This window comes from Eretmochelys imbricata, chromosome 7 (assembly GCF_965152235.1).
Source record: "Eretmochelys imbricata isolate rEreImb1 chromosome 7, rEreImb1.hap1, whole genome shotgun sequence".
Lineage (NCBI taxonomy): Eukaryota > Metazoa > Chordata > Testudines > Cheloniidae > Eretmochelys > Eretmochelys imbricata.
Window position 1 is genome coordinate 51739683 of NC_135578.1, and position 25863 is coordinate 51765545.

Sequence of the window (25863 nt, forward strand, 5' to 3'; positions counted from 1 at the left end):
TGTTATGCTCCATTGCTGTAGAAAATCTTTTCTAAGAAATGCATAGGTTCCATATAAAGCCCCAGAAAAACCAGTCTTTTAATTCACAGAATGTTTTTCACAGAATGTTCTATCCCAGTTGCTGTAAAAACCCCTCAAAGTGCAAGCCATAGGTGACATCGTTCTGGATGCTTTGCTTCAGGATTTGTTGGCCTTAGTTAATAAAAAAGTATCCAGCACATTTAAGGTAGTTTTTATATATGTATATTTATTAAAACATGTTTTGCAGTTAAAGCTAAGGAAGTATTAAATTTAGTTGTTAATGTAGTGTGAATTGTACTCATTGTTTCTGGTCATCTGTCTTTCAAGTTTTTCAAATTCATAGATCACCTTCTCTCCCACTTCATTTTTATGCATAGATTAGAAAAAGAAAATAAGCTCTTTCTTTTTCAACTCCCAATTGATATCTCACCTGTGAACAAGCTAGTCATTGAACTGAACTAGTTGAATAAACTGGAATAAAGGAATATCATCTCTGCACCTGCAGAAGAGGCTACTGTTAGTCATACTTCAAAAAGCTTTGGTTCCAAGCGGTTAGCCAGTTACTTCTACTAGTTCAGTGGTTTGAATTTCTTTAAATCTTTGGCAGTAAACTTATAAACCTGGCCAGGCGCCTTCGCACCATAACGGATCTTGTGATCATTGGGCGGTTCACTCAAGGTCTGCTGTGCCAAAAATAAAAAACAAAAGGGTTAAACATTTTTAAATAAACAAGTTGTTACCTTTTTATTTAAAATTTTTACTAAAAATTTGCCTTATTATGGTTTTCTGTCATGTTAGATCATGATTCCTACAGAGGACAGCTTGCTTATTTACCAGATCAGTAGTCGGGGTCACCAGTGTTAGGTGTTTGGCTGCGTGTGTGTGTTCTCCCTGTGTGCTGTCCCAGCTCTGCGCAGTTAGCCAGCACAGCAGATCTCGAGTGAGCCACCCAATGACCACAAGATCCTTTAAGGTGCAAAGGCGCCCAGCCAGGTTTATTGTCAACAAAGCACAGTAATAGTACCTGGTAGACTACGAGGATACTAAGGCATGTATGCCTGTGACAATGGACGCAGCTCAGTGAATGGTGGGACCTTTTTATTCCTCCCTCAGCTGGACAAAGATACTCCCTCTGAGATACGTCTTTATACCCTGATATAAACAAGTTAGTAGTGCCTCTGACAGAGTTACTGCCACCTGATGTGGCTAATTATAACCCATTACCTTGTACATGTTGGTTTGATCAAAACATCTCTATTACGTATGGTCATCCTGACTTTAACCCCTTTTAAAAGAGAATGTGTTCCTGTTACCTTTAGGGACTGTTTGTATACCATTCTTGGTATGGGGTGTTCTGGTATCACCCTTTGGAAATGTGTTTTTGTGCGTAGCACTTCTTAGGAATGTGTGTGTTTGCAATATCAGCCCTGTTCTTGCCAGATTCGGTAAGCAGGGCCTGCCTGATACCAGGCCTCTAATACAAGGGCTTCTGTCTCTGACTGTCTTGCTACTACAGGGATGAGTGTCCTTGAAACTGGCTGTGCAAGGAGATGATTGCTTTCAAGAGCCCATATAGCATATTAATGGAGCTTACTGCTTTAGGAATCTGTCCACTGCACTGTGATCATTCCATCAGTTCTCTTCCTGCATATCAGGAAAGTACTCAATCTACATGGGTAGTCCTGGATGTCAGGAAGGAGTGGAAAGCCTCTGGTACTTTTGTAGTTAAAAATACATATTCTGTTGGCTCAGCATGGCAGGGGTATAGCTCTGGCCATCACTTTAACAGAATATTTGTGTAGACATTGATTGGCATTCCCAAAGAGCAACTTTCTCGGAGAAAGCAAAAGATTTAGAAAGGAGCCAGAGGATACTACTTGCGCTCTTTTGCTTCCCCTGTCTTGAGTCTACAAGACACACAAAGAACTATTAAGCATTGCTGCATGAAACTATTGGTCTCCCCATCTCCTTTACCCTGTGATTTACTATGGGAAACAGACAATCACATGTGTTCTTGGGTACCAGATATCCCAGGAGAATTGTCCTGTTCCTCTGGATTCAGTAGGCTTCCAAGCATTTTCCTTAGTTTTTCAGCCACTTTCTACATTAGAAATGTATCCACTTGTGTTCTAACAATGATTTGATTTGTTTATCTGGCCTAGATACCTGATTCCCCACTTCACATCTGGTTCTGTTTCTCCCTCTTCCAAGTCCACGTAGTCCTTTGCCCCACCGTGCAGCATGTATCCTTAGGGTTGTGAGGTTTTAAGAGGAAGGTGAATTGGTCAAAACTGATGCCATACACAGCAGTCTTAACAAACAAGTGTACCACTTTTCAAAGTTCTTGCTGATTGGGGACATCGAGATAATCGGTCACTCAGTTTCTAGCATCTCTATTATATAATAGACAAACATTTCTGTTATATTTGTCAAGCCCCGTTTGTTTGTTTGTTTTCTAGCTATGGCAGCCATTCGGAAAAAGCTGGTTATAGTGGGTGATGGTGCCTGTGGAAAGACCTGTCTGCTGATTGTATTTAGCAAAGACCAGTTCCCTGAAGTTTATGTTCCCACAGTGTTTGAAAATTATGTAGCAGATATTGAAGTGGATGGAAAGCAGGTAGGTACACATTTCTGCAACAGTTAAACATCACCTGTGTATGTGAAACATCTAGAGAGATGTATGTCCTTATAGGACCTAAAACGTGTTTGCAGCACGTTTGGGGAGAAAGATGTCTTGTGAGTGGTGATGTGCCTATAGCTGGCTTTTCTTTAAATGTCAGCAAAATCCCACCAGCCGTCTTTGAGTTGAGAAGGTTATAAAAAATGCAGTTGTCCAGGGTATGATCTTGTTGCAGTAACTTATTTTTCTGGCAGTGGTGGGTGGAATAATGCAAGGATATCTTCTTGCGAAGAGAAGAGAGTGGGTGGCAGCATTTCTGGATAGGTTAGCTGGTTCACTATTTTAGCAGTTCCACTGGTCATAATTTTGCAAACATTATGGTTCCTCTTCATGGGCCTCTATATATATTTCCACTTGTGGGAGTTACCTTTTGGGGTAAGTTTGCAAAACAATGTCTGGGGTTTAGCATGCGAGTGCCTTCTGGCAGCACTGACATCAGCCACCCTAGTCTCCATCAAACAGAATGCATCCTCTAGCTGCCTCTGCTCCTTCTCCATCACTACCAGTAGTGAGAGGGGCCCTCTCTGGTGTCCAAGTTGACTAAGACAACTTTGATAAATAGCTAATAAGGATAGTCTAAGAAGCTCAGAAAATAATTTTAAGTATGCCCCCCGAGCTTTTACCTCTGGGCCCTAAGGCTCTCCCAAGCAAGGGCAAACGTGCCTGGCCCTGATCCCAAAATGGGGTTTCAAAAGGTGTGCCTCTTTCCAGACCACAATCTGATATGCATGTATATTGCCATCTGTGTCTGGGCGACACATCTCGGTGTGTGATAAGTGGCACTTTCACTTCTGGAACCAACAGGGGTAGACCTCAGGCCCACCTGGCCGCCTAAAGCCTTCAACCAAAGCAACATAGGGCCCTGTTCTGGCACTTAGACCAGACAGAACCAGATTCAGTGCCGAGGTCTTTACCTGTGTCACCCAAGAACACTATTTCCTCAGCTCCAGAACCACCCACCATAAAGGTCTTGATACAGGATCCCTCTAGCCCCAATGGCTGCAGTCAAAGCCATCAAGCCTCAGCTGGCACCAACACAGGAGGCTTCCTCCTGCACATCAAGCATTCAGTAATCTAAGCTGGTTATGCTGCCAGCGGCACCAACTACACGGAACCCCTTCTCCAGCTCAGGCAGATTTCTGCTCCAGGCTCATGCACAGACCATCTCTGCATTGGAAAAGGAGTGCCACCAGTGCAAAAGGACAGAGAAAACACGTTATCGAGGAGGGAGGACATAGAAAGAACAAATAGCACCTTCTGTTCTAACACAGGTCCCCAGTGAGAGAGCGTGTGCAAAAGAACAGCCCCCAGCATCAGCCAGAACAGCAAGGCCATCTTCCAGCGCCAGATACATTCGTGCCTGTGCCCTGAGGAATATTGCTACTGAGGATTCCTTGAATGCTGTCAATACTTGGTAGTCAGAGATCTGGCCCACCAGTTAGAATCCTAGCCTCTCCAATGCATTATTCCTCATCCAGCCCAAAATCTTCAGCTAGCCCCTGGCTGGGTTTATTCCACTCTAAGGTTGACGTGGAGCACCTTTGAATTGGAGAGTCCCTTTTGGCAACCTCGCACTGGGACTCATGACCATTCACTTCCCCACAGGCATGGGGTCCTGAAAAGACTTTATACAAGGCTTGCTTCAGTTAATAATGTGGCCCTCTATGCAGGATTCAGTGAAGACCTTGTTGAATGAAGCAATATTTCCACTTTCCAGGTCACTATAGTATACAACTCCAGAAGTGTTTCCATTGATTGCAGCAACAATGGCCATCACCAGCACTAATGCTATCAGCACCAGGTCCTTGGCATTTATCTGACTACCACTCCCTGATGCTCAAGATCATAAGATGGGCCAGTTGATTGGGATGGCGATGATCCACAGGAACCACATAAGTCCCCTATTGGGAATACTACAGATGCCACTTCCCTAGACAATCGGATTGGAACAGCCACGTGCCCACTGACAAATACAAACAGTTCCTGAAACTTTTAGGTATGATGGTTTGTATGCTTCAGTTATAGCCTGGGATCACAGCACCAGAAACATTCCTTATTTGACATTTTACAAAGAGATAACTGCCTGACTTCCCAATAGTGGTCTGTTGAACACAGTCAAGGATATGGCTTTCATCTGTCTCCTCTTCCACCTGTTGTAAAGAAAGTAGATAGGATGTACCCCATCCCCTCCAAAGGTCACCAGTTTCTGCAGCAGCACTTGCTTGCCAACTCCCTGGTAGTGTCTGCTGCTCAGGAAAGATGTTGAGGGGCTAGAGCTGCTCATTCAGTCCACATGAGTACAAAAGGATCCTTTTGGATGAAGGTCCTATTCATTGGGAATTTCTGGGCCTCAGAGTGGTGAATTACCAACCCATAATGGTGGGGTACAGCTACACCATATGGGATACAATGAACCCCATTTTGGACTCTCTCCCCAAAGAACAAAAAGAAGCAGACAGAATCCTGGTCAAGTGAGGGCTGGATGTTGGCTCCACATTCTTTGGGGGCAGCATATTATGCTACAGATACAGGTGCCAGGAAAATGGAGATTTCTGTGAGTGAGTGCATGTGTCCTAGCTTGGATATTCAGGGCTAATGCTGTAGTCTAAGTAAAATCGAGGATCTGCCCTTCAAGAAAAGCTGCATATTTTTAGTGACAAATGGATTAGATACTAGGAAAGATCAAGACAACCATAGCCATAGCTCATTCACTAGGTGTCTTCCAAAGAAGGTTCTCATGCCATGCTTTCTGTGACTAGAGACCGATCCCAGCTTATCCTCAAGATATGTAGCACCAAAGACGATACCAGCCACCTTCCAAACCAAATACTGAGAAATTCCAGTAACACAGTACCAGGATTTCTCATCATACCCCTTTGCAGCATGTAGCATCTGCCTCAAAACAGTGGATTTGAGGGTAGTTTCAAGAGACAAATACCACTCTAACAGCATCTCTTCAGATCTCTGTACCCATCTCCTCTCTTTGGAACTTGTCTCCTCCTCCTGTAGTGGTTGCTACTCCCTTACTTTTGGTCATTGGGTATTGGACACCAATCTGCAATCTTGGCAGTCTATCCAGTTCTGCGCTTCATCCCTTCACCATTGTCTCCTTCCTTCCTCTTTTGGGACCAGTCTCATGAGGGAATCTTCTTATATGAACTGGTATCCCTCCTTGCAAAGGGAGAATAAAATCCCACTTGAATATCGAGGGAATGGATACTATTCTTATTGCATGATATCCAAGAAGGCAAGTAATCTTAAATCCATCCTAGTATGAAGGAACCTGAACAAGTACACTCGCACCTTCAAGTTCAGGATACCCATCTTGAGAGAGAGCGTATCTCATCCCTATCCCATGGAGACTGGTACATAACCCTTGATTTAAAGGAGACATGATACGTGATTCTAGATACTTTCACGTTTCATCAGGAAGAGCCACATCAAATACCTGAGGTGTTCTACATGGGAATTAACTATCCAGTTCAAAATTTTCTCTTTCGGCCTGTCCATAAGCCCCTGGTTATTCGTGTCTGGCAGTGCTGGCCGCCTATCTCAGATGAAGGGGTGTTTATGTATACCAGCACCTGAATGATTGACTAGTAAATGCAAAACCACAGCAAGAACTGGCATTTTGAATATACATGCAACTTGCTCTCTTCTCTAGTACCCCAAATAATCCATGAGAAATTCACAGTCCAACCCATCCATCTTATTGGGGCATTCCTGGATTCAATCCAGGCCAGAGCTTTCCTCTGAGGACGGGTTCCTCAAGATCCAGCAAGCCCTGATCACACTCAGTGCCCAGCCAAATCAGTTGACACAGTTCATTTGAGCCTTATAAGCCCTATGGCCTCTTTAGCATACGTGACCCCTCAAGCTCACTTTCATATGAGACCCCTGCAATATTGGGTCATAGAACACCACATTCTAAACGTGCAGTTTACAGAGGAAACTTCAGAGGGGTAGCCATGTTAGTCTGTATCAGTATAAACAAGGAGTCCTTTTGGCACCTTAGAGACTAACACATTTATTTGGGCATAAGCTTTTGTGGGATATAACCCATTTCATCTGATTGCTTCTGATGAAGTGGGTTATATCCCACAAAAGCTTATGCCCAAATAAATGTGTTAGTCTCTAAGGTGCCACAAGGACTCCTCATTGTTTTTAGAGGAAACTTGTGATCACTCCTGAATTCCTGCAATAGCTTTCCTGGTTGGGGCCAGGAAAAAAATCTTTGTAGGGTGTACAGTCCATCACTTCTGCTCTCACATCCACATTCACCACTGACCCCTCCGCCTCATCCCCGATCGAAGTCTTGGTTGTGCCCAAAGTTCATAACTTGTGGTATGCCTGAGAATCCAAATGCCACACCAGTGTTTTCAGGCCAGTGTGATGGGCCCTTAGGGAAACTGATATTGGTTAATAATGGACAACAGCACAACCAGGTTCTCCATCATTAAGTAGAGCAAATGTGGTGTACAAAGCACCAGATCCATCTGGTTGGTTGAGGAAGAAAATGTGCAAGCAGACTTGTTGAGCAGCAAGATGCCGAATCTATATGAATGATCTCTAAAAATGTCAGTGGTCAGAAAATTTTATCAAATGGGGCCACCCAAAAATTATACCGTTTCACATCAAGGCAAAATACCAAGCATCAATTCTGCTGCACCAGAGCAGGAAGAGGCAATACCTCTCTCAGATAAATTTCTTCTGAAGTGGGACCTGTCTCTCCCCTGCACCTGTGATCCCGGGGTCATTAGAATCACAGTGACTGTCTGCTTTTGATTTTTCCTAACCTGTGACCATCCCAATGCTGGTACACAAATTCCTGGACCTCTCTAGGTAGCCACCCTAACCTGCTTGTCTCTGTCTCTAAACCACTTGTCTCAGTGTAGAATACTGCACCCAAATCCCGAGATGCTACATCTCACAGCATGGAGGACAGCCTGGTTAACTAGGGTGGATCACACCTGTTCTTAAAATGCAATCCATCATTCTCATGTCTAGAAAGAGCTCCACTCTCAAATACTACACAAAAATGAAAAGATTTTGCATCTAGACCAATGACAAGATTATGCCTCCATCCCAAGTTGGGGTTTTTGCAGATCTGGGTTACTTATTGCATCTTGTAACCCAAGGTCTGGCCTGTTGGGTGCATTTCTTAAGGTTCATGTGGCAGCCATTTCTGCTATTAGCACCATGTCAGAGGCAGACCAGTTTTTCCCTCCACCCCAGTCTCCAGATTTCTAAAGGCTTGACTAATGCTTTTCCCCCAACCAACAAGTGTCCTTCCTCTTGGGATTTAAATCGTGTACTAATTCCTCCTCTTTTCTCCTCCCCGCCTCCCCTCCCCCATTTTTGAACTTCCTAGATCAGCTTCTTTAAAACATCTTATTTCTAAATACAGCTTTCCTTATTGCCTTCACCTCTGCAAGGAGGGTAAGTGTACTCCAGGCACAGTGACTACACCACCTTACACCATGGCTCAAAGATGGTTATAAGGCCCCATCATGCCTAAGGCGATGGCCAGTTACCGGTAGATCAGCGCTGTTGTGATCAGTGCACTGGCATCGATTTAGTAGGTCTGGCAAAGACCCGTTACATCGATGGCAGAGCGATATCCTGTCAACTCTGGTACTCCAGTTCCCCGAGAAGAGTAAGCCAAGTAGATGGGGTTGTCAACTTTCTAATCGCACAAAACTGAATACCCTTGCCCCACCCCCTGCTCACTACAATCCCCCTCCCTCAGTGGCTTGCTGTCCCCTACCCTCACTCACTTTCACTGGGCTGGGGTTGGGGAGTGGGAGGGGGTGAAGGCTCTAACTGGAGGATGCTGGCTCCGGGGTGGGACTGGGGATGAGGGGTTCAGGGTGTGGGAGGGGGCTCTGCTGGGGTAGAGGATTGAGGTGTGTGTGTGGGGGGGGCTCCATGTGGGGGTGCAGGCTCTGGGGTGGGCCTGGGGACAAGGGGTTTGGGGTGCAGCGGGGGCTCTGGGTTTGGGGGGCTCAGTGTTGGGGTTCAGGCTTACCTCAGGCAGCTTACCCAGCAGGGCTAAGGTAAGCTCCCTGCCTGTCCTGGCACCACACTGCACGCCAGAAGTGGCCAGCAGATTCCACTCCTAGGCGGTGGGGCTAGGAGGCTCCGTGTGCCTCCTCCCCCCACACAGGTGCCACCCCCCACCTTCTGCCCGCAGGCACCCCCCTACCCCCCGCAGCTCCCATTGTCCACGGTTTCTGGCCAGTGTTGGGAGTGTGGAGCAGGTGCTTGGGGCAGGCACAGCACACAGAGCCCCATGGCCCCCCTGCCTAGAACCTGGACCTGCTGGCTGCTTCCAGGGCACAGCATGGTGCCAGGACAGGTAGGGACTAGCCTGCCTTAGACCTGCAACACTGGCGACCAGACTTTTAATGCCCCGGTCGGTGGTGCTGACCGGAGCTGCCAGGGTCCCTTTTTTCAACCAGATGTTTCGGTCGAAAACTGCGTGCCTGGCAACCCTAAAATTAGGTGGGCGGCGTCTCCCATTGACACAGCACTGGGTAGACACCGCGGTGAGTCAGCCTAAGCTGTGTCAACTTCAGTTACATTTATTCATGTAACTGAAGTAGTATAACTTAGGTCAACTTACTGTGGTAGTGTAGATAAGGCCTAAGCTGGTGTCTGACTTGCACCTCAATCAATCTATTTCCCTTGCTGTCTTCTTCCTAAAATGCCATTCCCATCCCACGGAAACACACTTGCACACTGTGTTAAAAGAACTCCTTGGGTTTACCTCAACAGTACAAAATCTATTAAGACAAACTCTGTTTATAGTTCATGAGGGAGACTCCCCTTGGCATCTACCTCTAGACAGATTGTCCCAGTGAATTAAGAGATGCATAGAATTGTTAAATCATAACTAAAGTACCTGTATCTACAGTCTTAAGAAATTCTGCTGGAGCCACTGCTACAGCTATCACTTCTTTCAGGCACATTCTTGTTGGAGAGAAAGAGAGGAGCAGCATGGAGTTCAGTGCATACTTTAACCAGGCATTTTTCTTTTGAAATTAAACTGCAATGCGAAATTGGGTAGGACAGTGCTACAGTCCACGTTTATTAGAGCGCTCCTCGCCTGCCTTCTTCCTAAGGGAATGTGACGCTCTGTACCTCGGGGGAACACCTAGCACCCTCATGTTCATCCTTGTGAAATGATTGTGTAGTATCCAATGCAAAGTCTGTCATGTCTGGTATCTTCGGAAGGCTCATGATGCACTGAGCATTGTTGTTACATGAAATTATAACCTATAACTACACACAGTAATGTTATGAGGCTGAAAATGTATCCTCATGGCTTAAAGTAAGCCTAGGCAAAAACTCTCCAAGAGCAGAGAGGCAGTTCACACCTCATCAGGGCAGGTATGGGACAAGCCCAGCCTCACAGGAACAAAGGATGCTGGCCTATGAAGTAACAAAAGGATCTGTTGAACTCTCGAGTGAGTTTATCTCCCTCCTTTCGCCAGTTTGGGATTGCGATGAAGTAATGCTCACCTGACTCTGAAGGGGGGCGCAAAGCCAAGAGGGAAGAAAGAATATGATAAAAGGGAGAGACGTTTGCCATGCTCTTCCTCTCTCTTCCACCTACATCTGCAGACACCACACCAAGTGACTGAAACACTGATCAAAGGGGAGAGCCTGGCTGATGAGCAACCAGCCAGCCTGTGGTGAGAAGCATCTAAGTTTGTAAGGGCATTGAAAGTGTTAAGATCATCTTAGAATGCATTTTGCTTTTATTTCATTTGACCAAATCTGACTTGTTATGCTTTGACTTATAATCACTTAAAATTTATATTTGCAGTTAATAAATGTTTGTTTTTTTTACCTGAAGCAGTGCGTTTGGTTTGAAGCATGTCAGAAACTCCCCTTGGGATAACAAGCCTGGTACATATGAATTTCTTTGTTAAATTGACAAACTCATATAAGCTTGCGGCATCCAGCGGGCATAACTGGACACTGCAAGATGGAGGTTCCTAGGGTTGTGTCTGGGACTGGAGATATTGGCTAGTGTCATTGGGTTGCATAATCCAGGGAGCAGCTTACGTGTCAGAGGCTGTTCGTGAACAGCCCAGGAGTGGAGGTTCTCACAGCAGAGCAAAGTAAGGCTGGCTCACAGAGGCAGGGTTTCGAGCGACCTAGCAGATTACCGGTCCAGATAATACCAGAGGGGAACGTCACAGGGAACACTACTCACTAATGTCCCACAGGTGGGAATGCACAGATGCCCTCAAAGGAGAGAAGGAGCTGAGGTAGCGAAAGGGGATGCACTGTTATATAGACTAGAGCGGCTCCTTCAGCACCACACAAAGGCACTCCTGCACCCACCCCCCCAGCAGACGCTGCTTTAGAAGAGGGTTCCGGGTGTTGTCCACCAGGAGCCTGCTCCCACAAATGTGAATGCACAAAGGGGACACACAGAACAAGTTACTGGTAAGTAACTTCTCATTTTGAACCCAGTTCTGCCCTCTGTTACATTAGTGCAAACTTCCTGGAAATCTATGGCAGATGCACCCTATAATTGAGAGTAGCATTTGAGCTGTTTTCATAAGTTAAACAATTGACAGTTGCTTGGCATTCAAGCATATTGATGTTTGGAGTCCAGTTGCTGCCTGTCTCACTTAATCAGAGCTGCTTGAAAAGTTTCTCAGTGGTTTTTTTTTGTGTGTTTTGGGTTCATCCATTTAGTATTTGCCGTTTTTACAAATTTATTATTGTAGGTACTTAGTATAGCTTGTAGTTTTCTAGTTTTTTTTTCCCCCAAAAAAATTCTATGCTGTAGTTCTCCTAGTTCTGCCCCAAATTGAGATCTTAAAAGATGACCTCATTTATTCATCCCTTAGGAATAATGGGTGTTGCACACAAGAAAGATCAGCAAATTGCGGGTTTAAGTTTCTGCTATCGTGGTGGAAGTTGAGTAAAACTACACGGAAATGAGTGGCCCTGTGACATTTTTCTCTCTTAGTTGGGGTGTGGGGTGAATTTTTTTAATCTGACCAAGTTTCTGAAAAGCAAGTGCATGTATATTCCTGTTTTACTGAAAATGTGACCTCTTAGATCGTTTACAGAGTAGTTTCCCAGCCTCAGAGAACTATTTTTAGGCTATTATATCCCTTCAGTTGATCCATCTTGCTTTTCTTTCTGGTAGCTCCCACTCTTCAGAAGTGTAGGGATGACCACTGATTATAATGGAAAATCTTGTCAATGTGTTAAATTGATTTTTGGACACAGGGAATAGACAACGCCTCATTTTCCATTTGTGAAAGTGGAGTACACTGTGTTCCCTCCTGTTGAGTCATGTTCACTGAAATCCACTCTCTAGTTTGCTTGGACTACTCACACTTGAATCAGATTTCCCCTTCATGATTTTGGCTAACTGCCTTAATTCTTTTCCGTAGGTTGAGTTGGCCCTGTGGGATACTGCAGGACAAGAAGATTATGATCGACTTAGGCCTCTGTCATATCCAGACACCGATGTTATACTTATGTGTTTTTCAATTGATAGTCCTGATAGTTTAGGTAAGTGAGACTTGAATCCAAACCATGTTTCCTGTATCCCTAGGAGACTGTGTTGTGGAGCCTTTAATTCATTTATCCATGGTTTAATATTGAGTGGCAATTCTGGTTTCTACTAACCACACTTTTATATACATTGCAATGGTAGCTTCAATATTTTGTGTAATGAATCTTTGTTCTTCGAGTAGTGTCCCTGTGGGTGCTCCACTTCCGGTGCATGTGCACCCCATTTGCCTTTGATCAGAGACTTTCAGTAGCAGTGCCCATTCAACCAATGCATGCACCCTACACCTCCTTGTGCTTTCTGCTGAGTATATATAGGGTTGTGCAGGCAAACTGCCCTCAATGCCTTCTCAATCGCCTCCAACTGAGACGGAACATCTAGCATGCCTACTTTACTGTTTGGTTAAGTTTGCCATTTTTATTTCTAGTTTAGCCTTTTATTGAAGTTTACCTTATTTAGTATCAGAGGGGTAGCCATGTTTTTGTAAGGTAACGCCCTTCTGTTCATGTGTCAGTATTTTTATGCCTGCATCTGTAATTTTCACTCCATGCATCTGAAGAAGTGGGGTTTTTTACCCACGAAAGCTTATGCCCAAATAAATCTATTAGTTTTTAAGGTGTCACCAGACTCCTCGTAGTTTAATTAGTGTAGTTTTCCATTTCTATTTCATTTATTTTTGAGGGTCTTTATTTCCCTCACACACCCCCTAGGAGTCCTTTTCCTCCATTGTGGGGGTACGCCAGGATGACCAAATGCAGCCTCACTTGTTGGGACGCTGTTCCCGTTAAAAATGGACATTCCAAGTGCAGTCACTGCTCAGAGGAAATGTGCATCCCTGAGAATTGCAATTTTTGTGCAACCTTTAAGAGCAAGGGTAGAAAAAACAGGAGATAAAACTTGAACTCCTCATAGAATCATAGAATATTAGGGTTGGAAGGGACCTCAGGAGGTCATCTAGTCCAACCCCCTGCTCAAAGCAGGACCGATCCCTGATTAAATCATCCCAGCTAGGGCTTTGTCAAGCCTGACCTTAAAAACTTCTAGGGAAGGAGATTCCACCATCTCCCTAGGTAACGCATTCCAGTGTTTCACCATCCTCCTAGTGAAAAAGTTTTTCCTAATATCCAACCTAAATCTCCCCCACTGCAGCTTGAGACCATTACTCCTTGTTCTGTCATCTGCTACCACTGAGAACAGTCTAGAGCCATCCTCTTTGGAACCCCCTTTCAGGTAGTTGAAAGCAGCTATCAAATCCCCCTTCATTCTTCTCTTCTGCAGACTAAACAATCCCAGTTCCCTCAGCCTCTCCTCATAAGTCATGTGTTCCAGACCCCTAATCATTTTTGTTGCCCTTCACTGGACTCTCTCCAATTTATCCACATCCTTCTTGTAGTGTGGGGCCCAAAACTGGACACAGTACTCCAGATGAGGCCTCACCAATGTCGAATAGAGGGGGATGATCACGTCCCTCGATCTGCTGGCTATGCCCCTACTTATACATCCCAAAATGCCATTGGCCTTCTTGGCAATAACGGCACGCTGTTGACTCATATCCAACTTCTCGTCCACTGTAACCCCTAGGTCCTTTTCCGCAGAACTGCTGCTGAGCCATTCGGTCCCTAGTCTGTAGCGGTGCATGGGATTCTTCCATCCTAAGTGCGGGACTCTGCACTTGTCCTTGTTGAACCTCATCAGATTTCTTTTGGCCCAATCCTCCAATTTGTCTAGGTCCCTCTGTATCCTATCCCTACCCTCCAGCGTATCTACCACTCCTCCCAGTTTAGTGTCCTCTGCAAACTTGCTGAGGGTGCAATCCACGCCATCCTCCAGGTCATTTATGAAGATATTGAACAAAACTGACCCCTGGGGCACTCCACTTGATACCGGCTGCCAACTAGACATGGAGCCATTGATCACTACCCATTGAGCCCGACAATCTAGCCAGCTTTCTATCCACCTTATAGTCCATTCATCCAGCTCATACTTCTTTAACTTGCTGGCAAGAATACTGTGGGAGACAGTGTCAAAAGCTTTGCTAAAGTCAAGGAACAACAAGTCCACTGCTTTCCCTTCATCCACAGAGCCAGTTATCTCGTCATAGAAGGCAATTAGATTAGTCAGGCTTGACTTGCCCTTGGTGAATCCATGCTGACTGTTCCTGATCGCTTTCCTCTCCTCTAAGTGCTTCAGAATTGATTTCTTGAGGACCTGCTCCATGATTTTTCCAGGGACTGAGGTGAGGCTGACTGGCCTGTAGTTCCCCGGATCCTCCTCCTTCCCTTTTTTAAAGATGGGCACTAAATTAGCCTTTTTCCAGTCATCTGGGACCTCCCCTGATCGCCATGAGTTTTCAAAGATAATGGCCAATGGCTCTGCAATCACATCCGCCAACTCCTTTAGCACTCTCGGATGCAACACGTCCGGCCCCATGGACTTGTGCACGTCCAGCTTTTCTAAATAGTCCCGCACCTCTTCTTTCTCCACAGAGGGCTGGTCACCTTCTCCCCATGCTGTGCTGCCCAGTGCAGGAGTCTGGGAGCTGACCTTGTTCGTGAAGACAGAGGCAAAAGAAGCATTAAGTACATTAGTTTTTTCCACATCCTCTGTCACTAGGTTGCCTCCCTCAATCAGGGGCTCACACTTTCCTTGACTTTCTTGTTGCTAACATACCTGAAGAAACCCTTCTTGTTACTCTTAACATCTCTTGCTAGCTGCAACTCCAGGTGTGATTTGGCCTTCCTGATTTCACTCCTGCATCTCCGAGCAATATTTTTATACTCTTCCCTGGTCATTTGTCCAATCTTCCACTTCTTGTAAGCTTCTTTTTTGTATTTAAGAGCAGCAGGGATTTCACTGTTAAGCCAAGATGATCGCCTGCCATATTTACTATTGTTTCTACACATCGGGATGGTTTGTCCCTGTAACCTCAATAAGGATTCTTTAAACTACAGCCAGCTCTACTGGACTCCTTTCCCCCTCATGTTATTCTCCCAGAGGATCTTGCCCATCTGTTCCCTCAGGGAGTCAAAGTCTGCTTTTCTGAAGTCCAGGGTCTGTATTCTGCTGCTTTCCTTTCTTCCTTGTGTTAAGATCCTGAACTCGACCATTTCATGGTCACTGCCTCCCAGGTTCCCATCCACTTTTGCTTCCCCTACTAATTCTTCCTGGTTTGTGAGCAGCATGTCAAGAAGAGCTTGGTTCCTCCAGCACTTGCACCAGGAAATTGTCCCCTACATTTTCCAAAAACTTCCTGGATTGCCTGTGTACCGCTGTATTGCTCTCCCAGCAGATATCAGGGTGATTGAAGTCTCCCATGAGAACCAGGGCCTGTGATCTAGTAACTTCTGCGAGTTGCCGGAAGAAAGCCTTGTCCACCTCATCTCCCTGGTCTGGTGGTCTATAGTAGACTCCCACCACAACATCACCCTTGTTGCTCACACTTCTAAACTTAATCCAGAGACTCTCAGGTTTTTCTGCAGTTTCATACTTGAGTTCTGAGCAGTCATACTGCTCTCTTACATACAGTGCAACTCCCCCACCTTTTCTGCCCTTCCTATCCTTCCTGAACAGCTTATATCCATCCATGACAGTACTCCAGTCATGTGAGTTATCCCACCAAGTCTCTGTTATTCCAATCACATCATAATTCCTTGACTGTGTCAGGACTTCCAGTTCTCCCTACTTGTTTCCCAGGCTTTGTGCATTTGTATATAGGCACTTGAGGTAACCTGCTGATCGCTTCTCTTTCTCAGTATGAGGCAGGAGCCCTCCCCTCTTGCGCTCTCCTGCTCGTGCCTCCTCCCGGTATCCCACTTCCCCACTTACCTCAGGGCTTAGGTCTCCTTCCTCCGGTGAACCTAGTTTAAAGCCCTCCTCACTAGGTTAGCCAGCCTGCTTGCGAAGATGCTCTTCCCTCTCTTCGTTAGGTGGAGCCCGTCTCTGCCTAGCAGTCCTTCTTGGAACACCATCCCATGGTCAAAGAATCCAAAGCCTTCTCTCCAACACCACCTGCGTAGCCATTCGTTGACTTCCACGATTCGACGGTCTCTATCCAGGCCTTTTCCTTCCACGGGGAGGATGGACGAGAACACCATTTGCACCTCAAACTCCTTTATCCTTCTTCCCAGAGCCACGTAGTCCCAGTGATCCGCTCAAGGTCATTCTTGGCAGTATCATTGGTGCTCACGTGAAGAAGCAGGAAGGGTTAGCGATCTGAGGGCTTGATGAGTCTCGGCAGTCTCTCAGTCACATCGCGAATCTTAGCTCCTGGCAAGCAGCAGACTTCTTGGTTTTCCCGGTCAGGGCGGCAGATAGATGACTCAGTCCCCCTGAGGAGAGAGTCCCCGACCACCACCACCTGCCTCCTTCTCTTGGGAGCGGTGGTTGTGGAACCCCCAACCTTAGGACAGTGCATCCCATGCCTTCCAATCGACAGAGACTCCTTCTGCTCCCTTCCCTCAGACGTATCATCTGGTCCACTCTCTGCATTAGTACCTGTGGAGAGAACATGAAAACGGTTACTTACTTGTATCTGCCCTGCTGGTACATGGACGTTCCCCTTTTTTCTTCTGGAGGTCACATAATGCCAAATTTCTTCACCATCCTTCTGTCCCCGATGTGCAGCCTGCTCTGAATCTTCAGAACCTTGTGCCCGTAGAAGCCTATCCTGACATCAGTCCAGGAAATCTTCAGTTTCTCTTATGCAACGCAGGGTCAATACCTGTTGCTCCAGACCTTGAACCTTCTCTTCCAGTATGGAGACCAGCTTGCACTTTGTACAGACAATGTCGCATCTGTCCTGTGGAAGAAAGACAAACATAGCACATCCAGTGCATGATGGAGTGCTGTCTTCTTCCTGCCCTGGATCCAGGTCAGTGCAACCCCTGTACATCAGCCTGCAAGTGAGCATAGTGCTTTGTCTACTCAGCACCACTTTCACCCAGATCTGCAAAAAAAAAGATGTCAGAAGGTACTGGGAAGCCTGTAAGACAAGGAGTTCCAGTTCTCCCACAACGAGCTTGTCTCAAAAAGATCTCAGTCTTGGCAGATTTCACCCATTTCTGAATCCTCAAGTCCTGGGCTGGGTACTGCTGAGGCTTCAGGCTCTTCTAGTACCAATAGTGCTTCCAAGGCCCTGAGTTCATTTAGGAAGCCACGGTTCCAAATGGGCTTTGGAACGTAAACTGACATCCATAGCTCTCTTGTGGGCAGCTTTCTCTGCTTCCACCCTGGATTTTTCTGCCTCCATCTCCAAGCACCTTAAGGCCATCTGTCTGTCATGCTCTTTTTGTTTCTCTTCAGCTTCGAATCTGGCCAGCTCTAGTTTATTAGCTGCTTCACTGCTGGTCATTTTCCTGCTTTCTTGTGCTTAACTCTAGCTATACCCGAGAGTTAGGGAAAAACAAACAAACAAACAGAAACAAACTTGTGAATTTCCCTTCAGGAGGTTAACTACCCTGCCTTTAGGTAGAGAAAACTCCAGCTCAAAAAAGAAAAATTCCTTTGTAAAAAAAAAAAAAAACAAAACAAAAAACGAACACCTCTGTCTCCAGGCAAATAGACAGAAAACCCTCTAGCTGCTCTCAGCTTAAAAAAATAAAAACCTCTTCAGGTCTGTGTTTTTGGTTCAAAATGATCCCACTGCTCTGCCACCATGTCAGGATTCTTTCCCTACTCTGAACTCTAGGGTACAGATGTGGAGACCCGCATGAAAGACCCCCTAAGCTTATTCGTACCAGCTTAGGTTAAAAACTTCCCCAAGGTACAAACTTTGCCTTGTCCTTGAACAGTATGCTGCCACCACCAAGTGTCTTAAACAAAGAACAGGGAAAGAGACCACTTGGAGACGTCTTTCCGCAAAATATCCCCCCCAAGCCCTACACACCCCCTTTCCTGGGTAGGCTTGAGAATAATATCCTAACCAATTGGTTACAAAATCATCAAAAACCTAAACCCCTAGATCTTGGAACAATGGAAAAATCAGTCAGGTTCTTAAAAGAAGGATTTTATTGGGGAAAAAAAAAAAAGTAAAAAAAAAAAAAAAAGAGGTAAAAATCATCTCTGTAAAATCAGAATGGAAAATACTTTACAGGGTATTCAGAATCAAATCATAGAGTATCCCCCTCTGGGCAAAACCTTAAAGTTACAGAAAACAGGAATAAACCTCCCTCTTAACACAGGGAAAATTCACATAAAACAAAAGATAAACTAATGGGCCTTTCCTGGCTTACCTATACTGGTTGCAATATTGGAGACTTGGATTAGGATGGGTTGGAGAAGATGGATTTCTGTCTGGCCTCTCTGTCCGAAGAGAGAACAAACACTTAAAGAGCGCAAACAAAAGCCTTTTCCCCCCAAGATTTGAAAGTATCTTGTTCCCTTATTGGTCCTTTGGGTCAGGTGCCAGCCAGGTTAGCTGAGCTTCTTAACCCTTTACAGGTAACAGGATGTTGCCTCTGGCCAGGAGGGATTTTATAGCACTGTATACATAAAGGTGGTTACCCTACCCTACCAACTCAACTTGCCCCAATTCCCCTGACACTATTGCAAGGCGTATTCACGTATGGCAAATGATGTGACTGAACAAGTGATTGCCAAAATCAAGCAAAGTCCTTTTTTGTCATTCAGCTTGACAAAACGATGGATGTGTCTGGTGCTGTTCAGATACTGACATATACAAAATTTGAGAATGATGGAAAAACTCCAAGAGGAATTGCTGTTCTACTAGCCATTACCATAGAATGCTACCGGAGAACAGCTCTTTGCACTTTTGGATGCTTTTGTCTCTGATTCTGGCTTGGAATAACCATGCTGTGTAGGAATTTGCCAGGACGGTGCTTGTGCAGAGACTGGAAATACACGACTCAGGGCTCAGAAGTGGGACGGAGCTGCTGGTGGTGGTGCTGCTGTGTCTGAACAAGCAGCCTTCAGACTAGTGAATGCTGATCTACTTAAAGGGGCAGCATGTGTCTGTCTCACTCTCACACTCTGTCTCTCTCTCACCCACCTCCCAATACGTACTTGTATTATTGTTATTGTTACTTCTTGGTATTTCCTGCAATGCACATATATTCTCTGTAATTTTATTCTTTTAAAGTGCTGTTTTTTGACTGGTCTGTGCATTTCATATTTTTTATTTCTCTCTTACACGTAAATGTAATTCTTTTGAGTAGTGAGTTCTAAAAATGCCTAACCTGTCCTGGTTGGAGTAGTTATCCCTATGGTAACTTTTTAAAAATATATATTATAGCTAGGTTTTTAGTTTCTACTGGTTGCGCACATCTGCATATTACCTCAATATTGGTGCACAAAGCAAAATTCATTCTGCACATGGATGGAAAAAAATTAGAGGGAACATTTGAGGCACTCTCCCTTCTGTCTGTGGAGCTGCCCATTAGTTGCACTGAGCTGAAACAGCAAGCTTGATGGGACAGTCTTGAAAGATACTACTTTCATCAGTCTGTCTCATTGAATATACCAGGTTTGTGTAGGGTAAGAGCTTTGCTCCTAACACTGTAGCCTGCTATTTGGCCTTTCTGTGTGCCAGGGGTTTTCCCCCAAATGCCTGGCTGTTAAGCTATGTTTGAGTTTTGTTGAGGTGGATGTGATGCCATCTCTACTTCCCGTGCTCTAATGCACAGGTTTCCTAGCCTTCACTCACGGTGCAGTTGAACAAGTTTATGAAAGGATTGCTCTACCTGCTATTGGGGTTGCTTTTGGGGAATAGCATTTCCTTGATAGTTGTGGCAAAGGAGACTAAATTCTCCTTGAGCATGTATGGGTTGTGCTCTGGAGACCATGGTGGGACAGGTTTGTTTGAGCAACACTTGAGGTTTGGTGTAGGAATTTCCTCTGCTGTGGTGTTGAAGTCTTCTTCTCTCAAAGCGTCTCTCAAAGTCAACAATTCAAACATTTGTCAGACCATTCCCTCTGGAATTTGTCAGACCATTCCCTCTGGAATTTGTCAGACCATTCCCTCTATGCAGAGTATAGATCCTGACTTTCTGGATATGAATGGGGCTTGGAGAAATGGACATGCTAGTGACCAGAAAGATGGAAATCAGAGACAATTTCAAACAGGAATTTGGGAAGATCACAGACAGGCCCTGGCTTCAGAATGTTTGTGTATTTGGTGGTAGTTGCAACAGGAGGGAGGAAATGTGATGTTTAGTGGTTTATATCTCACCAGAAGCTGAATGAAATGTCATGGGATAAAGTAGCATAGTTCCAGTCAGAAAGCAGAGATGATCTTAAAAAGAAAACCACCCCAAACACTTTTCTTTAGCCTTGTATGTGGATTACGAGACGCTTCTGCTTTTTTCTCCCCCTCCCTCCAGAAAACATCCCAGAGAAGTGGACCCCAGAGGTGAAACATTTCTGCCCCAATGTGCCTATCATACTGGTAGGAAACAAGAAGGACTTAAGAAATGATGAGCACACACGACGGGAGCTGGCCAAAATGAAGCAGGCAAGTTTCTTTCTGCCCTTCTTACAATAAAACATGACAGTTTTTTTGTAATATGGCTAACGAGCACATTAACTCAGTGTCTGCACTGATTGGCAGCTTTCCCTGGACACCATCCCCACAGCACCACATTCTGGAACAAAGCTATTTGTCTCTTCATCCTTCTCTAGTGTAGTTTGGCTCCACTAGGTAGAGGAAGAAGTGTTAGATTCCTTTATCGCATTCCGTCTCCTCCACCCCTCTTCTCTGTGCTCCTGTTTCTTGCTAAGCTGATCTAGAGCCGGTCACCCTGGGTGTGTTTTGACTCAGCCCTGCAATGAAGTATCAGGAACAAGGTGATGATCTGTGGGAAATAGCTAAGTGGAGCTTGTATTGAAATTGGAAAATGTTCAGAGCAATATAGATCATGGAGAATGGGCTGGAAATGACAGTTATTCAGGACAAAAAATTGAAAGCCTCTTTTAGATGAAAAATAAACACAATATCTGTTACTTAAGTGTTATGGTTGCATAGTTTAAATCAGAACTAAGTTGTTAAATACAGACGTTGAAGAGCCAAACAATGCTCAGTTGCAGTTGGATATTTTCTTTAGTAGCCTCTTATGAAGGATTTTGTCAGAGGCACCAAATAATGCTTTCCTAACCTTGGGGCTTCCTAGCAGAAAAGGTCACTCTCAAAGAAATGAAGAATTTCTCTCTCATCAGTTAGACTATTGGTAGATGAAGGCCCCAAATTGGAGGAGTAGTTCTAGAAGAGTTGGGAGGTCAGTGATAAGGCAAAATCAACACACCAAGCACATGCGCAACAAAATAGATGCTTAGATTACCATGTAAGATACCATTTATCCAGTACTCAGAGTGCACTCTCCCCCAAAGAAACCATTGCACTGGACATGGTTTTAAATATTAACAACTCAAACAGCCTTGCTTTGGTTTGTTCATGAGTAAAGACAAAATGAGGTTCATTTTGAAACAATCCCCAACAGTAGCATACCAGGTCTAGTAAAAAGTAGTCATCCTTCAGCATGAGAATACCCTGCCCAAATAGGCAAACTTGACTGTCCTGGCATAATGTTTCTTTTAAACAAAAAGTGACAAGGCAATTTTTGTAGCTGTTAATAATGCTGTGGGGGTTGGTACTGCTATGGTAATGACTTGTAAAATTGCTTTTACTTCCCAAGTATCATTGTCACTGGTTCCATGACTTTTAAATTGCCAATGGCAACAGTTTGTTTGGCAACATATATTCTTCTGAAGCGTTTGCAACACAAATATTGAAGCTTTTATACTATGGCATGAGAATTGGACGCTGAATAAATGGACTATAAATAATTGACACTGACCCAAACTGGGCTATCATTTTCATTGTCCAAAACGTAAATAAATGAAGTGATGAGGTAAATGAGATTTTAAAAATTCTTCAGTAATGTGAGGTGTTGATATGTTACAACCTGTGGGAAGGAAAATGTTTTTTTTAACGTTATTCTTAATTAAACTGGGTTTTAATCCAGAAAATAAGCTAGCATTTTAGATTCGAGATGGGGATCTAAACAGAGTATGTATTTTGCACTTCTGGCAAACCTGGAAGGTGATGAAAGGAATGATCTATTCAGGTACATTGTTGGACCCTATTAATTTGCTTTTACTATTGTATTGCACAGGAGCCGGTCAAACCTGAAGAAGGCAGAGACATGGCAAACCGCATTGGTGCATTCGGGTACATGGAGTGCTCTGCAAAGACCAAAGACGGCGTGAGGGAGGTTTTTGAAATGGCCACTAGAGCTGCTTTGCAAGCCCGGCGTGGCAAGAAAAAATCTGGCTGCCTTCTCTTGTAAAGCATGGCCAAGGGAAGACGGCTCAGACAGCACCCTGCACTTGATTAATTTTGAAGTGCTGTTTATTAATCTTAGTGTATGATTACTGGCCTTTTTCATTTATCTATAATAATTTACTTAAGAGATTTAAAAATCAAATCATCTTGCTACCAATATTTAGAAGCCAACTATGATTTTTATAACAGTCTGCATCAAATTCATCTGTGCACACAAGTAACATCAGCATTCCTTTAATAAATGTCTGCACATGCAGTATGTGCCAGGCGCTAATTGAAGACAATTCTCCAACTTGCTTCTTTCTAGAAAGAGGGAAAAGCTGGTAACACTGAGAATTGGGCTGTAACTACTTTATAACTAGTGTCCCATTCAAATGGGGTACAAGAGCTACATGGCTGTATGTGGAGTCCAGAATAACGCCAGTGCTTTCACATTTTAGGGAGATTTCATTTTTCATGGCTGCGTAGGGTGTAAAACCATAGTTTGAAACTGTGACCACCCTGAAATAAGAGTCCCATCAAAAAAGTGACAGTCCTGTAGTTTCATGTTGGTTACCTTTTAGTTACCATGTAATTAGTGCCACTTAAATGTATGGTACCAAAAAATAAATCTATATGCCCCAGCCGCAATGTAGTATTTTTTGTATAATTGGATTTCCTAATACTCTTAAACTTGTAATCCCTGCATAAGGTGTTCTGGGTTTGTTTGTTTTTAAGAAAGTTTATTTGAAAATTAAAGTCCCGTTGAAAGCAGCTGATTCATCTCCCACCTCCCTGTTTGTAAGTGTCTGACCCATTTGTATGGTATAATTTCTAATATCTGCACCCAGGAAGAGGATTTTTTCTGTGATCTTCCGGCACCTGCCTTAGGAGCCAGGGAAAGGCAGCCTGTTCACACTCAAGGCAACTGAACATTTCAGAAGCTTTAAGTTAACCTGCTGGACTCAGCTCAAGGCTATAAAAATGCAAGTTCTCTATGTATTGCTTGGTTACCACCTGGTGGCCAAACTCCCATCTGTGAACTTCTTGCTGATCTGCAGCCAGCTAAACTCTTCTGTATTATTTCCTTTTTCCAACTACTAATAGAATAAAGGCAGTTTTCTAAGCTCCCGGTATCCTGGTATTTGTGTTCCTCTTTGCACAGTATTTGTTATGCAGGTGCCCTGAGGCCCTGCATTTTACAGGCTCAGACAAAAATCTCATTTTGATAGAACTATGTTAGAAATTCACCCGGCACGTCCAGGCACTTGAATACCTTTAGCAGCAATGGATTCCATGCTGGTGCCTGCAGCAAATTCGGAGAGTGGCAGAACCCAACCATTGAATTCCAGCATCTTTTCGCTGCTCTCCAGTGCCCAAAAATGAACTCTTTCCCCTTGAGGAATCTCTTGTGAAAGACCCTTCAAACTAGACCATTAGCTCCCAGACACTTGGCTGCTGCAACAGTTGAAGTTGACTTGCTGAGCCATGTTTCCCTGGTTGGTAATGGTATGTGTGAGCTGTGTGCCCTGTGCCACAAAGGAGAGTGGATACAGAATTTGTGCCATGCTCTTTGTATTCCTATATGGACATGAGAGAGGTGGTATGTTAAAACAGAACTCTAACCCAGTGTTAACAGGCGTTTTAAACCTTTAAAGTGTAAAAATCTCATTGAAAGAGCAAAACCCAGAGCAGAATGCAAACTTTAAGCGATGCTAACAGCACTCGTGGTGGTTTTATGAAAAATATATTGATAATGAGAATAAAAAATAACCAATTTTTTGTGTGGATTGTCTCATTTTTTCATTGTACCCCTCTTGCAACAAACCTAAAACACGTCTGGGCCTGGCCTTTGGCCATATTGCTGCTCCTCATGTGAGGATGCCTAGATATCAGTTATACTGTGAGAGTATTTGTTGATGGAGCATTGTATAACTTTTCTCTGATGGAAAACAGGCACCAAGTTAAACCTGCCGAACTCTAATTTGAGACAGACCGACTCTAACTCCTTCATCCATCCATCCCTGTAGCCTAAGGAAAAGTTTCCTAAGCCAGGAAAGAGGAGAGCAGGAGTTCAAATCTAATCTTTTAGTGCTGTTTAAATTCCCATGCAATTTAGTAAAGCAATAACCCCCCATGTAGAAGACAGGGAAGACAGCCTGACAGCAATCCTGGGTAAAATAATGGAAGAATTAATTTGTCTTTATTTTTAACCTCTAATTCTTTGTTGATAATGCCGGTCAGCTTGGTTTCATGGAAGATAAGGCTTGTCAAAGAAATCTTTTGTTCTTTTTGATAGAATTACAGATCTGATTGATAAAGGCAACTGCGATGATACAAAAAGAAAAGGAGTACTTGTGGCACCTTAGAGACTAACCAATTTATTTGAGCATGAGCTTTCGTGAGCTACAGCTCACTTCATCGGATGTGGTGATACAATATACTTGGGTTTCTCCAAGGCATTTGACTTGGTACCACATAACACTTTGATTTAAAAAACTTGTATTTTTGGAATTAACAAGGCATTAAAAACTGGCTCTCAGCTCTCAAAATGACAGGTTTCAGCTCTCAAAATGTAGTTAGTAATGGGGGGTATCAATAAGTGGAGCTTTTTCTAGCAGAATTCTGTAGGGATTAGTTCAATACTATTTAATTTTTATTAAAGATCTAGATGCTGATTGTGACTGAATGCACCCATGTATTCACACCCTACAGACCACTTTGTACAAAATGCTCTTTGTACAAAATATGCCTTGTGAGGTATCATTTGAAAACTAATAACTCGCTGATCAATAATGTGGTGAAATGTGTATAACAACATAAAGCTATGAACATATGCTGAAATTATGACTGAAATGTGTTTACAAGACAAGTCTGGGAAGGAGGTAAACCTGTTCCTCAAGGACTAGCTGTTGCCTCAAGCCAGGTGTCATCAAAGTTGATTGGTAATCACTAGTCAAGTGGCTGTTCTTCATCAATGGCAGGAGTAGGAACAGCTCAATCTGCATTTTAGCAAACACCAACAGGGAATCTCCTTCATCATGAGACTCTACATCTCTGCCATCACAGTGAAAAGGGACTTAACTAGGGTGACCCTTAGGAAAATGCATTTCAAAGCGTGGCTGGACTATAAAAGTGAGGAGCAAAAATGCCCTAGGTATTTTCTTTCTCTCCTTATTGCTCTCCCCTTCTCTCTCTTTCACCTAAGAAAACACAGGAACCAGCCTTTGGATTTTGGAAGGGGTTTTGATGTGAGAATTTTGTCTGCCCTGTTGCTGGGAATATGTGGTGAGGATTTTAACCTTGAACCAAGTCTAGTTACATTTTAGCTGCTAGAATGTG

General features: G+C 44.1%; 1 protein-coding gene across 3 annotated transcripts in view; it reads left to right on the plus strand.

Moving 5' to 3' along the window:
• The window catches only part of RHOA (ras homolog family member A), a 61877-nt gene extending 38228 nt beyond the window's left edge, over positions 1 to 23649 (plus strand). For 2 of the 3 annotated variants that reach the window (XM_077823419.1, XM_077823420.1), the window contains 4 exons: positions 2481 to 2638; positions 12127 to 12247; positions 20585 to 20715; positions 22373 to 23649. In XM_077823419.1, coding sequence (XP_077679545.1) covers positions 2483 to 2638; positions 12127 to 12247; positions 20585 to 20715; positions 22373 to 22546 — 582 coding nt within the window. In that variant the 5' untranslated portion in view covers positions 2481 to 2482 and the 3' untranslated portion in view covers positions 22547 to 23649. The remainder of the gene's footprint in view (positions 1 to 2480; positions 2639 to 12126; positions 12248 to 20584; positions 20716 to 22372) is intronic. The other variant, XM_077823421.1, reaches the window with a different exon arrangement.
• The last annotated feature ends 2214 nt before the right edge of the window (positions 23650 to 25863 follow it).